At 33.6% G+C, this 12,610-nt stretch overlaps 1 protein-coding gene across 2 annotated transcripts in view; it reads right to left on the bottom strand.

Annotated features, from left to right (window-relative positions):
- Positions 1-295: 295 nt before the first annotated feature.
- The window catches only part of sbm (L-type amino acid transporter sobremesa), a 212,956-nt gene continuing 200,641 nt past the window's right edge, over positions 296-12,610 (bottom strand). For both annotated transcript variants that reach the window (XM_072524115.1, XM_072524114.1), the window contains exons 9-11: positions 12,215-12,364; positions 9,686-9,854; positions 296-4,528 (exon numbers count right to left, since the gene is read on the bottom strand). In XM_072524115.1, the coding sequence (XP_072380216.1) occupies positions 4,464-4,528; positions 9,686-9,854; positions 12,215-12,364 (384 nt within the window). In that variant the 3' untranslated portion in view covers positions 296-4,463. The remainder of the gene's footprint in view (positions 4,529-9,685; positions 9,855-12,214; positions 12,365-12,610) is intronic.

Genomic DNA, 12,610 nt, shown 5'->3' with positions numbered 1-12,610 from the left:
ATTCCAGTAATTGAACACAGAAAAACTTTTGTCATGCTGGAGATGCCTACGACTGAATCTAAAAATTTAGCGTGGCATGTCTCACATGCCAGACGACCTATAGGACTAGATTATGGCAAAATTAAGCGACCATGGTGAATGATCAGGTCTGGCATTATATACATGCCTACGACCTCAAAGGGTTAATATTATTAAGGTTTCAGATATTTTTTCCAAAAAAAAATAGATATCCAAAAGATAGAAGGTGAAATGTATAAAATCTATTTAAATTGTGGAGAAAAAAAAACGATGCAACTGTTTATTAATATCTTTATTTATTACTTTCAAAGTATATTCTATGCGCAACATTTTTTGGCAACAATATTTTGTTTATTTTATTAGGAAACATCTTTAATTTCAAACTATTCTCTTGTTTGTTGTACAAGTCTCGCGTGAAACAGCCAGAAAAATATATCAAAGATATGTATTATAATTTCAAGTTTCATTCTGTAAAATATTTATTTAAATAGTTCTTCCGGCGTGTTACGCGAAAAGGGCTCGCACAACGGCAAATAAAAAAATATAAATCCACTTGAAAAATAAATATCAAATCATCAACAATGTTTTAGGTAAGGAATGACAACAGCATATATATTACCACAAACATTTTAATCATGCAATTTTTCTAATAATCATCATGGTTACAAGGTGGTGTAGTATAAAAATATTTAAAAAATCAGACTTTTCGTGAGATTTCGAAGGTTTCAGGACAATTTAGAAAAAAAAAATGGTTTATTTGTGATATAGTTACATTTCACAGTTAATACATTGCTTTTTTTACTTGCTGTACATTGCTGTAATTGACTTATCGTTTAACGTTATTTGAGTCTTTCTTCTCCTTTGGTGTTCGTTTGTGATTTTCGGAAAGGACATTCTGCTATTGTGTTCAGCTAAAGTGGTTTTTATAAAGTTTGTACAGATATTCGGAGATAATGGTATTATCGGGTCGAAATCATTGAAATGGCTAGTGGTCCAAAGGTACAAGTGAAAATATTAAAGGTGGTTAGAATGTTATTTATGAAAATCCACAATCATCCGTTTTAGCAGAGTCACAATAAATCAATATGGTACATGTCATTTAATTTTTATTTGCTCTTTTTTGGTGGATTGTCCATGATTCCATGATCATTTCAAAAAAGTTCATAAAACATTTTTTTAGTGAGTTTTGGTTTTACGTTTATGTAATTGCAAATGTCTCACTTTTACTGAAGATATCTGCTGGTATGGTGTTAAAATAGACATCGTCGAAACCACGTAAGTTGAAAAACAAAAAACAGGTCAAAAAGAAGATGATTTGACGGACGGAAAATTACACGACGATTTGACAAATGTCATAAAATTGAGAAGTAGCTTCCTTAGGTTAATAGGTGTGATTATGTGGCCCAGATGATGAAAAATCGGTTCTAGACATAGTGTTTATGATTCCCAAGACATCTGACACTTGTTGATGATAGTTTATGGATAGCCTAATCAATGAAATCAATGGAGCTAGTGTTCTGAATAACTCAACTTGTGGTAACAAGAAAGCTAAATCCCCAAAAAACTGAACGGAACTTAAATTATATTTAGGTCTTCGTAACTATTATTCTTAATTTTTGTCTATGCTTTTGCTTTAACGCGATTTACAGAGGAAGCAAGAGATTACTGCTGAGATGGAGACTGTTAAACTGCCTTTGAAACCTTGAAGAAGCATTTGATCACAGCACCAGTATTGGGGTATCCAATGCTAGAAGGAGAGTTTATTTTAGGTACCGATGCAAGTAATATGGGAATTGGAGAAGTGCTATCTCAGATTCAAGGAGGACAGGAACGAGTCTTTGGATATTTTAGTAAAGTGCTTTCAAAACCTGAGCGGAATTATTGCGTCACGAGAAGGGAACTTCTAGCAGTAGTGAAATAGAGCACTTCTACCAATACATCTATGGAAAAAAGTTTTTAATCTGAATCGACCATGCGCACTTAAGTGGTTAATGCTGGTTAAGAATCCAGAGAATCAGATAGCCAGATAAATAGAACGACTTCAATACGATTTCAAGATTGAGCATCGGGCTACGATCTTTATTTAGATTAACTTATTTCAATAATAACTATATTTATTTAATTATCCTTGCCACCAGCTATGGCGAGGAAATCTTTTAAACGTATGCAGTCGCTTCGCTAACACAATGTTTCTCATTTAAGTTTGTTTGACCTAAATAAATTTTTTTTTTCCCCTTGTTGAGTAAAACTTTCTAAAGTCTCGTGGTGCACAACACATGGGATGACAGCTGAATAAGTATACCAGATACCATGCAGAATTCAACAGCTGCTTGGGACCATAACAGGGTTTGATCCCCGGCGTCTCCAACAGCTTGAAATCTACTCAGTGATCTACAATTCATCCAATCAACATCTGAAAGCTACTATCCAGTCACTTAGCAATAGATCAATTTCAAATTTGTGTAAAACCATAGGTAGGATTTGCTTTATTGCTTGAGATACTGAGCTAGACGAAGCCTTACCAATTGGAGTTTTAGTGTTACACATTGTCTCCCAACTTTCAAAGGGTAGTTATATTGTTACAACACATTTGCCAAGAAGAAGAACATCGTTGCTCAAGACCTAAGGCAATGGTATAGACAAAAATCTGGATCTTTTTTTGATAGCAGTTATTAAGGTGATAATGAAATTTCAACCATCTCTTTACTTATTATGCCATGCTCGACTCGAACTTTTGTACAAGTTGTGTGGGTCAAAGGTTTCTTTTGTATGGTCAACGGATTGTCAGAAGGTTTTTGACTGCAGTAAGGAACTGCTTTTACCAAACCGAGTACTCATCTTATATAAACCTTTACTTCCAATATACTTCCAACTTCCAATACTTGTGACAGTAGGAGTTTTGGAGTAGGAGCTGTACTGAGTCACAGAGTTGATGAGGAGGATAGGCCTGTTTGTTTTGCCTCTAGAACCCTATCATCGGCGGAACAAAAGTATTCATAAATATTTATATGATCAAAACCCTTGTTAGTAATTATCGACTTTTGCAGTACAATTTTTTTAGCTAAGAGAGGCATTCCAGTTACGATTGCATCGAGAATAACTAGATGGGCTCTTACATTGTCAGCATATGAATATACCATATAATATAAGAAGAGAAGTTCAATTTCCAGTGCAGATTCCCTGTCTCGTTTACCTTGTAAGGATAGTACTAAGGTATCTGGTAAAATATTTCCATTTAACATGTTAAGTGAAGTCCTGAACTTTGAGGATGTAGTAAAAGCAATCAAGCAGGATAATTTAGTGTCCAAAGTAGTTGACTTAACCCTATCGGGATGGCCAAATCATCTACAGGGAGATGATTTATTTAAACTTAGAAATAACTTTTCGGTTGAACGAGATTGCTCAACCGAACATAGTTTTTCTAGTATAGTGTAATTGTTAACAGGAAAATCAAATAAAATAATGTCACTATAGTGGTTAATGAAGTATTTGTATCTGTAAATCTCCAGAAGTAAGATTTGCTGGATAGATAGTGTAGAAGAAGATTCGTATAATATTGAATTTATAAACCTTGTGCTTAATAACAAGTTCAGTAATTGGCATATAAAGTATATTCGAAAGCAGATCGATGGAAAATGTTGTATGACCGATCATAAGAAACATTTTTCGTCATACAATCTACTATTTTTTTTTTAAATTGTCCAACGACCTTCTTGATCTAAGCAATTTCTAAAAAAATATAGACACCTATAATATTCCTACTATTTTATAAAGGGCACCTACGTTGCACCCCATAGCATGCCCTAAACAACGTCGGAATGATTCGTGCAATTTTCTGCCTCTTTTATAAAAAATTTTAACACATTTTATAAGCCGTACTAAACATTTTTACAAAATCCGACAAGATCACCTAAAAGAAATTTACTTAATTCCACATCGGTTACAAGACGTCCAGTCATTTTTTGTGAAGGAAATTTCCATGCCTTCGTTAAAGGGTGATAAAAAATAGAAATCTAAAAATCGTCTTTACAGTAACAATAACGAGAAGATAAGGCTTAGCAGTTACCAAATATTATGTAAATTTGCTCATTTTAAATATCCGTGTATACCTATATATTCCTTTTTTATCCTTCTTAAATTTTCTCAGGTATATATTTAGTTTGAGAAAGTTTTGAATAACTAATAGTTTTGAAACTTTTACGAACTGCTGAGCTGCGTAGTTAAAAAGATATAAATCGAACATAACCACAAAAGTTACTGCGTGACGTCATACAACAGTAGTGTACTATCAGATTTTTAATACAAAGATAATTGACTGTAAATTTCTTTTGGGTTATGATGTCTAAGAGGAGTAGGTATATAAGTTCTGTAACCATGACATTAGCAAGGACTAAACCTAACTATTTGAGCATTATTAGCTAATATTCTGGCGCTTTTTAGCGTCTTCACTCCAACATTGTCGATGTTGGGGCCACTTCCAGTAACATTTGCAAAAAAACCGTTACGCCGTCTGAAAAAAAAATCAAAAAATTGGTCAATAAACTGAAAAGTTAGTTAAGTTATAAAAATAAATTGTTTATTCTTGTGAGGGTAAATAATTGAAATAAATAATTGTGCATTTTGCCTATCTTAACTGGGGGTACACTTTGTGCTCATGTTGGTCCAAAATTTTTTAGTTAGGCGAATTTTCTACTACCTGGACCATTTTTTTAAATTATTTATCTTAATAAACGTAGGTTTCTTACTTCTTCTAAACATAGGGAAAACAAAAACTATTTTGACCATTTTTAGTCCAAGATTACAATAATGTTATAACGGTAGCCATTTTTAGTACAATATAATAGACGCTTTTGAAGTTATACTTCTATACGCGCGCTCCACGTTGGAAATTTGTATGGGAGTGAATCTGTGAAACCATTACATATGTAAGATAATGAGTAAGAGAGAGACAGAAGATATATTTTCTCTCTCTTCCTCTCTCGAATATAAAAATGTTCCTTTTGTATATATAATTTAATATTATATATATTATAGAAAGATATATATACCTATAATATTATACATATAATAAAATATTTATTAATATTATTATTTATGTGATATGTTTTGTATTATTTATTAAATGTTCATAATTATATTAGTCTTTTGTATTTCAAAATAATAATCTCAATAAATCACTATATGATCCAGAACTGTCAATTTTGAAATATCTTTGTGTTATGTCCTCGGTAGTATAGTAGTCAGTATCCCCGCCTGTCACGCGGGAGACCGGGGTTCGATTCCCAGTCGGGGAGGACTTTTTTATTAATATTATTACATTATTGTCATTTTTAAATACTTATGGATATTGAATTTTAATTTGTATTGTATTATTATATGGAATTATGTTGCACTGTATTGTAGTGTATTTTTTTATGTATATTATTGTCATTTTTAAATACTTATGAATATTGCAGTTTAATTTGTATTGTATTATTATATTAATATGTTATATTAATAACAAAATAAACAATGAATTTTACTGCAGAGTATGTGTAAAAAAATTTTTGCATTCAACTCCTTTCATACATATATGAAAATAAAAATATACATTTTCAAAATATTGATTCAATCCTTCATTGTTAGTAAGTTGTTATTAATTCTGTTTCTCTTTATGCTATGTCTTACCTATAGAATTACATATGTAATGACTGTGCAGATTGACTCCCAAATAAATTTGTAACGGCAAATGCGTGTATAGAAGTGTAACTTCCACCGGCAGTCCCACTGGACTGCCACACCCGTTTTTTTCTTATGCGGAGGGAGGGGGGAAGTAGCTTTAGGGAAGCAGGGGGAAGTAATGCATTTGAGATAGAAATTGTCCCACATACAAATGGCTCCATTTTTTGTCATCATCGAAAAACCCACGATTATAACGGTAGCCATTTTCAGCCCAAGATTACAATATTATAGCGGCCGCCATGGTTATTGTTTAGTAGAGTCAGGTTTTTGAGAACTATTTCGGCCATATAAGTCTCCAGGGACAGATGGCATATATCCAATACTGTTGCATATGGGATTAGAGGTATTGATACCACACCTACGCAAGCTCCTCAAAGGCAGTTTAGCATTGGGGGTCGTACCGGAAATATGTCAAAAGGTCAAAGTCATATATATACGAAAATGGTTGCGTTTCGATTTAATTTGAGTTTCTTACCACTCCCTGACACGTGTTTCTGGGTCTTCCCGTCATCAGAGAGAGCTTGTAAGAAAACTCAAACTAAACCAAAACGCACCGACTACTCTAGCAATTATAGAAAAAATAATTACCAGAGTATGCTACTAGAGACATCTAGTGATGAAAGATGAAGTTAAATGTGTCGATAGCAATTAAAGTAAACTGTATACTCACGCTTAATCAAGCCATTAAGAGCGATGCTGGGAATATTTATATTCCACTATGCATCAACAATTTACTCATATAAATTACCATCTTTCTTGTACTCATTGCGTCGAGTAAGAACGATAAATATACGAAAATGGTTGCGTTTCGATTTAATTTGAGTTTCTTACCACTCCCTGACACGTGTTTCTGGGTCTTCCCAGACTATCGACACATTTAACGCATCGCTCTTAATGGCTTGATTAAGCGTGAGTATACAGTTTACTTTAATTGCTATCGACACATTTAACTTCAAAGTCATATACTTACCTAAGGTAGGTAAAGTATCAGACCTAACACCAAAGTCATATAGACCGATAAGCCTATCTTCTTTTCTATTAAAAACGCTGGAAAGGCTTCTTGATATGTACATCAGAGACGAAGTGCTAAAAGGTAATCCTCTAAGCAATCGTCAATATGCATACCAACCTGGTAAATCTGCGGACTCTGTGTTTGATGATCTAAATAGGCTTATCTCAAAGTCAATGGAAGACAAAGAGATACCAATGGCCGCTTTTTTAGATATAGAAGGGGTATTTAATAATGTTACCACCAGCTCTTTGATAGGGGCTATGAGTAGACGAGGCGCACCTGCGGTAATATGCAGATCGATAAGGGCATCCCTGGAGAATAGGAGAGTAATGTTAACTCTGAGTAAAGCAACCATCAAAGCAAAAGTAGGTGGAGGCTGTCCACAAGGAGGAGTTCTGTACCTCTACTTTGGGCAACCTTGGTAGATGATCTTGGTAGATGACATAATAGACGCTTTTTCTTATGCGGGGAAGGGGGGGGGGGAAGTAGCTTTAGGGAAGCAGGGGGAAGTAATGCATTCGAGATAGTAATTGTCCTACATACAAGTGGCTCTATTTTTTGTCCATCATCGAAAAACCCACGATTATAACGGTAGTCATTTTTAGCCCAAGATTACAATATTATTATAGCGGCCGCCATGGTTATTGTTTAGTAGAGTCAGGTTTTTGAGAACTAGTTTGTTAAATGCCATAACAATTGTAAAAAAGTTAATAAGTTTAAATAGATGTAACCGTCGCTTTACCTCTCGTTGCACTACATAGAGCAATATTTTATAATAATTTACATAAACAATATAAAAAACAGTATAGTATCGCGTATCTACTGTTTTAATTCGTCTTATCTCAAAAGCCCACCATTATTTGGCAGTTTTGTTCATAACTTCAAAGTAATAATTCTGCACTTTAATACCAGTTTCAAATAATACCCTCTTCAAGACGTTCGTTCCATTATCTCCTCTGAATGAGAAATTATTCCTTTAGTCTATGCTTGTTCCATCAATCCAACCATCTCCCGTTAAAACGCATCTGCCGCATGCCTCATCTAAATAATAATCTTTCCTAAGTAGGTACATACTCCTACGCTTTCCATATAACGATTTTGCCAGCTGTTTACTTTTCAGGAGACGCAGTTTTATTATTCGTCGTAAATTTAAAATTTTCTCGGCATGCAATTGGTTTAACAATAAAATAGTTGTCGTATCACATTTTAAATTTTGGTGGCTGCGCTTGGATAAAATACAGGGTGCTCCATACCTCTGACTTTCGTTTATTACAGCTAAATTATGAAGTATATAAAAATGTTTATAAGGAAACTGATGTATAATATCAAAGGCGTTTATAATTTAGAATTGTTTTCGATTATACAGGGTTAGTCGGAACAAAGGAATGAACTAAAGTTGTGTTTTTTAAATGGAATAGCCTGTATATTAAAGCATTTTTGAATATATTTTTGCAGTGTAGTATTTGCTTGAAACCACTTTCTTTGCCCACAAAATTCTGCTTATTACATGATTACTCCTTGCAGGTATTTTTTCTTGTATTATTAGTTTAACTCATCATATCTGTTATAGTTTCAAATTAGGTGAAAGATTCTATGTTTCTGCACCCTAGAGAAGTACTTGCCTAGTAAGTAAGTACCTAGCACAGCTTTCTTTTTTCTGTTAAGGCCATGACTACGAAATAATTTCGATATCCTCCAAAATGACTGTCTTGCTTTCTTAATTCTACAGTTCATCTCCAAAGAATGGTAATCTTTGGCATTTATCGTTGTACTTAATGTGTGTACTAATGTACGTTGTAATAATGTAATTGAGTAGTCTCTGTTTTCGCAGTGATACAAACCCAGACATCTGTACAGGTCTGGACGCATAAATCCCCTGCAATTTAGGTGTGCAACCTGCAACCAGTTTACCTGAATTAAGAAACCAAAGAGAATTTTCATTTCTCTTTACTAAAATTCTAGTGCAAAAGTTAGACTTTAGTCGGGCCGATAGCCAAGAAGGCCATACGAGCGAAGCGTAGGTATTCACTTCACTTTGAGTAGTCTAGTTAGTTGATGGTTCGGATTCTGGTTACAAAACAAAAAATTTAATGTATTAGTATAAAATTCAAATGGATCTGCTACTTACAATTAGAATACGCTGGTGTATCAAATCGACATGGATGAGCACTCCTTTTATCCAGTAGCTCTAGAATTCAGGGTTTTTTGGTGTTTTTTGTATTTTTAGAGGTTGTCTTTAGATTCTGCAGGGCAAGTAAGGATAGGAGCTCTTTCAAAAGCTTTTACCCTCATTATAACAACAAACAAGTTGAGATTTGTCCAGAGAAAAAATAAAGCTGGTCGTTCGGAATCACTAGGAGCGATAGAATTAGAAACGAGTACATATGACCAAGAACTCAAATATGCAACATCATCGAAAGAATTCTCAACTGAAATAGAGCTGGTATGGCAATATGCAATAATAAAATAAAATACTTGATGACAGAGGAAGACCTAAAGACAACAGAGGACAGTTTATTTTAATGTCTTCAGAAACATAGCATACTATAAAGCCGGACTTCTAGGAATCTACAACAGGTAATAGATGAGTCACCGATAGTCGATACATATTTATTGTTTGCTAAAAGCTTGGCGCATATTTTGTATGTGTATAAAAGAGGGCGCTTTTAGTTTTATGATTAGTAGTAAGCTGTATTTTATAGAATGTAATAACAATTGTAGAAGTAGTAAATATTTAGTGTAAATAAATCGAACTTTGACTTTAATTCCAATTATATAATAAATGTATTTAATTTTTATTCGATGTCTATTAAGATATAAAACGAATTGAAATTTACGACACATCTTGCAAAACTTATTTAATTGTAGAATCAAAACGATAATAGTTGTATTCTTGTTTTTTATAACAATACTTCTATATAAATTGTAACTTACCCATGAATGGAATGCGCAATTTGTAATGCACGAAAGGAATGTAGAAGAGCATCCCTCCCAAAATGAAAAAAGTGGCGTACAGGTACTCGATTGTAGGCTTGTCTATTATAGGGCCTATTATCAGGTACACAGAGATCACTAAAACCAGGTAAGGAATGATAATCGGCACCTAAAACACAACAATTAACGCTAAAATATTGATTATATCAATTTAATTAATAATTTAATGAATTTGAAACTATTTAGCTACATCAAATTTTTAAAAGTAGGTAGTGCAGAAATTTAGTCTAAATTTTTCTTCTACCAGTCTACCAAGAGTCTTGGTATGCCCGCTCAGTAGATAAATAATTTATTTTGGTTATCTCTCTCTTGTCGTTTCTCCATTACTGAGGATCGTGATTTCTTCAAATATTCCTAACAATTAAATAGTTAAATAATTAGTTAAATAGTGTGGAATCTGTCGACCACCATTATTGTTGTCTTAGCTGTATTGATTTTCAGATCAACTTTATTGCTTTCGTATTCAACTCTTCGCAGGAGATTAAACGTTTCTTGCTCATTTGCTGCTATAAGTGTAGTGTCACCAGCAAATCTTAAATTAAAGATTTTCCTACTAGCCACTGTTCCTCCACCGGCCGATCCATCTAAAGCCATCCTCATGACATGTTCACCATGAATGTTGAATAAGTTATGTGACATTACATCACGAAGTAGATTATATCGAATCAGATGTTAGCAAAGGACATTCCTATTAATAGTTCAAGGTCGATCGTATTCGAATGTGATTGGGTTTCTTTAATAGTACCATTAGCTGAATTAAAGTTTAGGTAGATGTAGCTCAAATTTCGTCATTTTTTCTGGTGTGTTTGTCTGATGGATAATCTGTAATCACTGGTAGATCTGTTTTTCAAAAACATCGTTTTGCTAGAACCTGATGATATTCCTATTATATTAGCGTAGTGTGCCAGTCGTTCATGCAGTAGCTTATAACATTTATATCCCAGTAAGGGGGGTCTCTTATTAAAATTAAAGCACGTTTCCTTTCTATTATATAGGGCATGTAAAAAAAATTGCAAAAGCAGGACGAGATATGGAAAAAAACTCATTGATTCTCCATAACGACAACGTGCACTCTGTCAAGAATTATTTAGCCAAAAAGCCAGGCCACAGTTATCGAATAGCCATCTTGTTTGGTAGATTTAGCACCCTTTGACTTTTACCCAAAGTTTCATGTTTCTAAAAATCAAATTTTACTTAAAAGTAACCCCACACAAGTTAGTAGAGGACATAAAAATCGGTGAAGTTATTTAACATCTTGTCGGAATATGACCTGCAGAACAGGGATGCGAAAGATAAGTATATTGGAAGGATAAAAGGAAAAATTATGAAAACAATATAAATAAAGATGTTATAGCAACAGTCCCGGAACTTAATTGCCTCGTATACTTGAACTGATTGAAGAGATATGTAGATTTGCTTAATAATCTTTGCGATCAATGTGTTTCGTATGAGACCGTAGTTCGAAGTTTGAATGATATGAACTTCGGGTAATGGGACGTTATGGTTTTATAATCTTCTTGCTTTTATCTTATTTTTGCGATTGCGTGTTCAAGTACTAAACCTCAGCTTGGCTTTCTCAGAAGCTTGATGATACTCGGATGGAAATATTAGTGTTTTCTTAAGTGGCCTTAATTATGGGCCCTAGTTTTGGCTTAGAAATCTATGGAAAGGACGCTGCAGACTAGTTACGTTGCTATCCTAGCATTTTAGTTCTTCCCTAGAAGTTGTTGTGTCTTCTATCCTCCCATGGATGGCAGATATCGTACCCTCTCGCAGCCTTTGGCTTGGTTGATCTCGTAATTTAGCGAATTTTACTCCAGATTTTCCTCTAGTATCTCTAAAAGAAAAGTCTCTGTCACATATAGAGGAACATTCGCTGCTTATCTCAGACTTTTGATTTGTGCAGGTTGGATTTTCTTCTTGTTAGTTTTACACGTCTGTCGCCATGCTGTTTACTAATGCAATCTTTGTTCTAAGAGCTATTTTGCTACTTCTTCTACCTAAGCTTTTTAATTTGTCTTGGACAGTATCTGCCTTGTCTTCGTAACTGGGGAAGTGAATGTAAGTCTTTTACCATTGTGGCTCCAAGGTATTTAGCATCATTTGACCTTACGTTGTGGAGGTCTAGCATCTCTAGCAGTTCTATCGTTTCCCAAACCTCTTCTTAAACATTACTGCTTATGTATTCCTAGGATTTACCACTATATGCACCCATCTTCTAGTGTTTCCAAGGATTTCTATATTTCTGGTTGCTATGTCAAGACCTATAAGGTCGCTACTGACGTGTCATCTGCATTTTTCAGTGCTAGTAAAAATATTTTAAAAAGAAACATTTCCTGTTTATTCTCTATGTATCACAATTAATAATATAATAATTAATTATTATATAAAAACATTTGTTCTTCTACTATAAACGAAAACTATTAATATTTAGACAAAATTCTATAAAAAAAAAATATTTTCTCTCACCTTGTAGGGCCTAGGATAATTAGGTTTGGTATATCTCATCACAATCAAAGCCACCATAGATCCGCCATAAAATATCCACGCTGTGAAGCTAAAGAAGTCTATCAGGGAATCTATTGTGCCGTACATTACCATAGCACCTGCTATCAAAGACTGAAATATAAAAAATAATAAATATTCGGATTCAAAACACTTTATACAGGAAAAAATAACAAAATATATACTATATAGACTTAAAAAAGAATAATTGTTTTATGATTATTAGCACAAATATAAAAAAATAAATGTTACTTTCTAAAAAACGTTTAAGTTTGCTATGTATCTCTTATCTATAGATAATCTCTTCTGTCTGCAAACTAATGTTCTTTTTCTTCTTCTTCCTTTTTATATTCGGATTCG

The sequence above is a fragment of the Diabrotica undecimpunctata genome, chromosome 2, assembly GCF_040954645.1.
Source record: "Diabrotica undecimpunctata isolate CICGRU chromosome 2, icDiaUnde3, whole genome shotgun sequence".
Lineage (NCBI taxonomy): Eukaryota > Metazoa > Arthropoda > Insecta > Coleoptera > Chrysomelidae > Diabrotica > Diabrotica undecimpunctata.
This window is presented reverse-complemented; position numbering and strand designations above follow the sequence as displayed.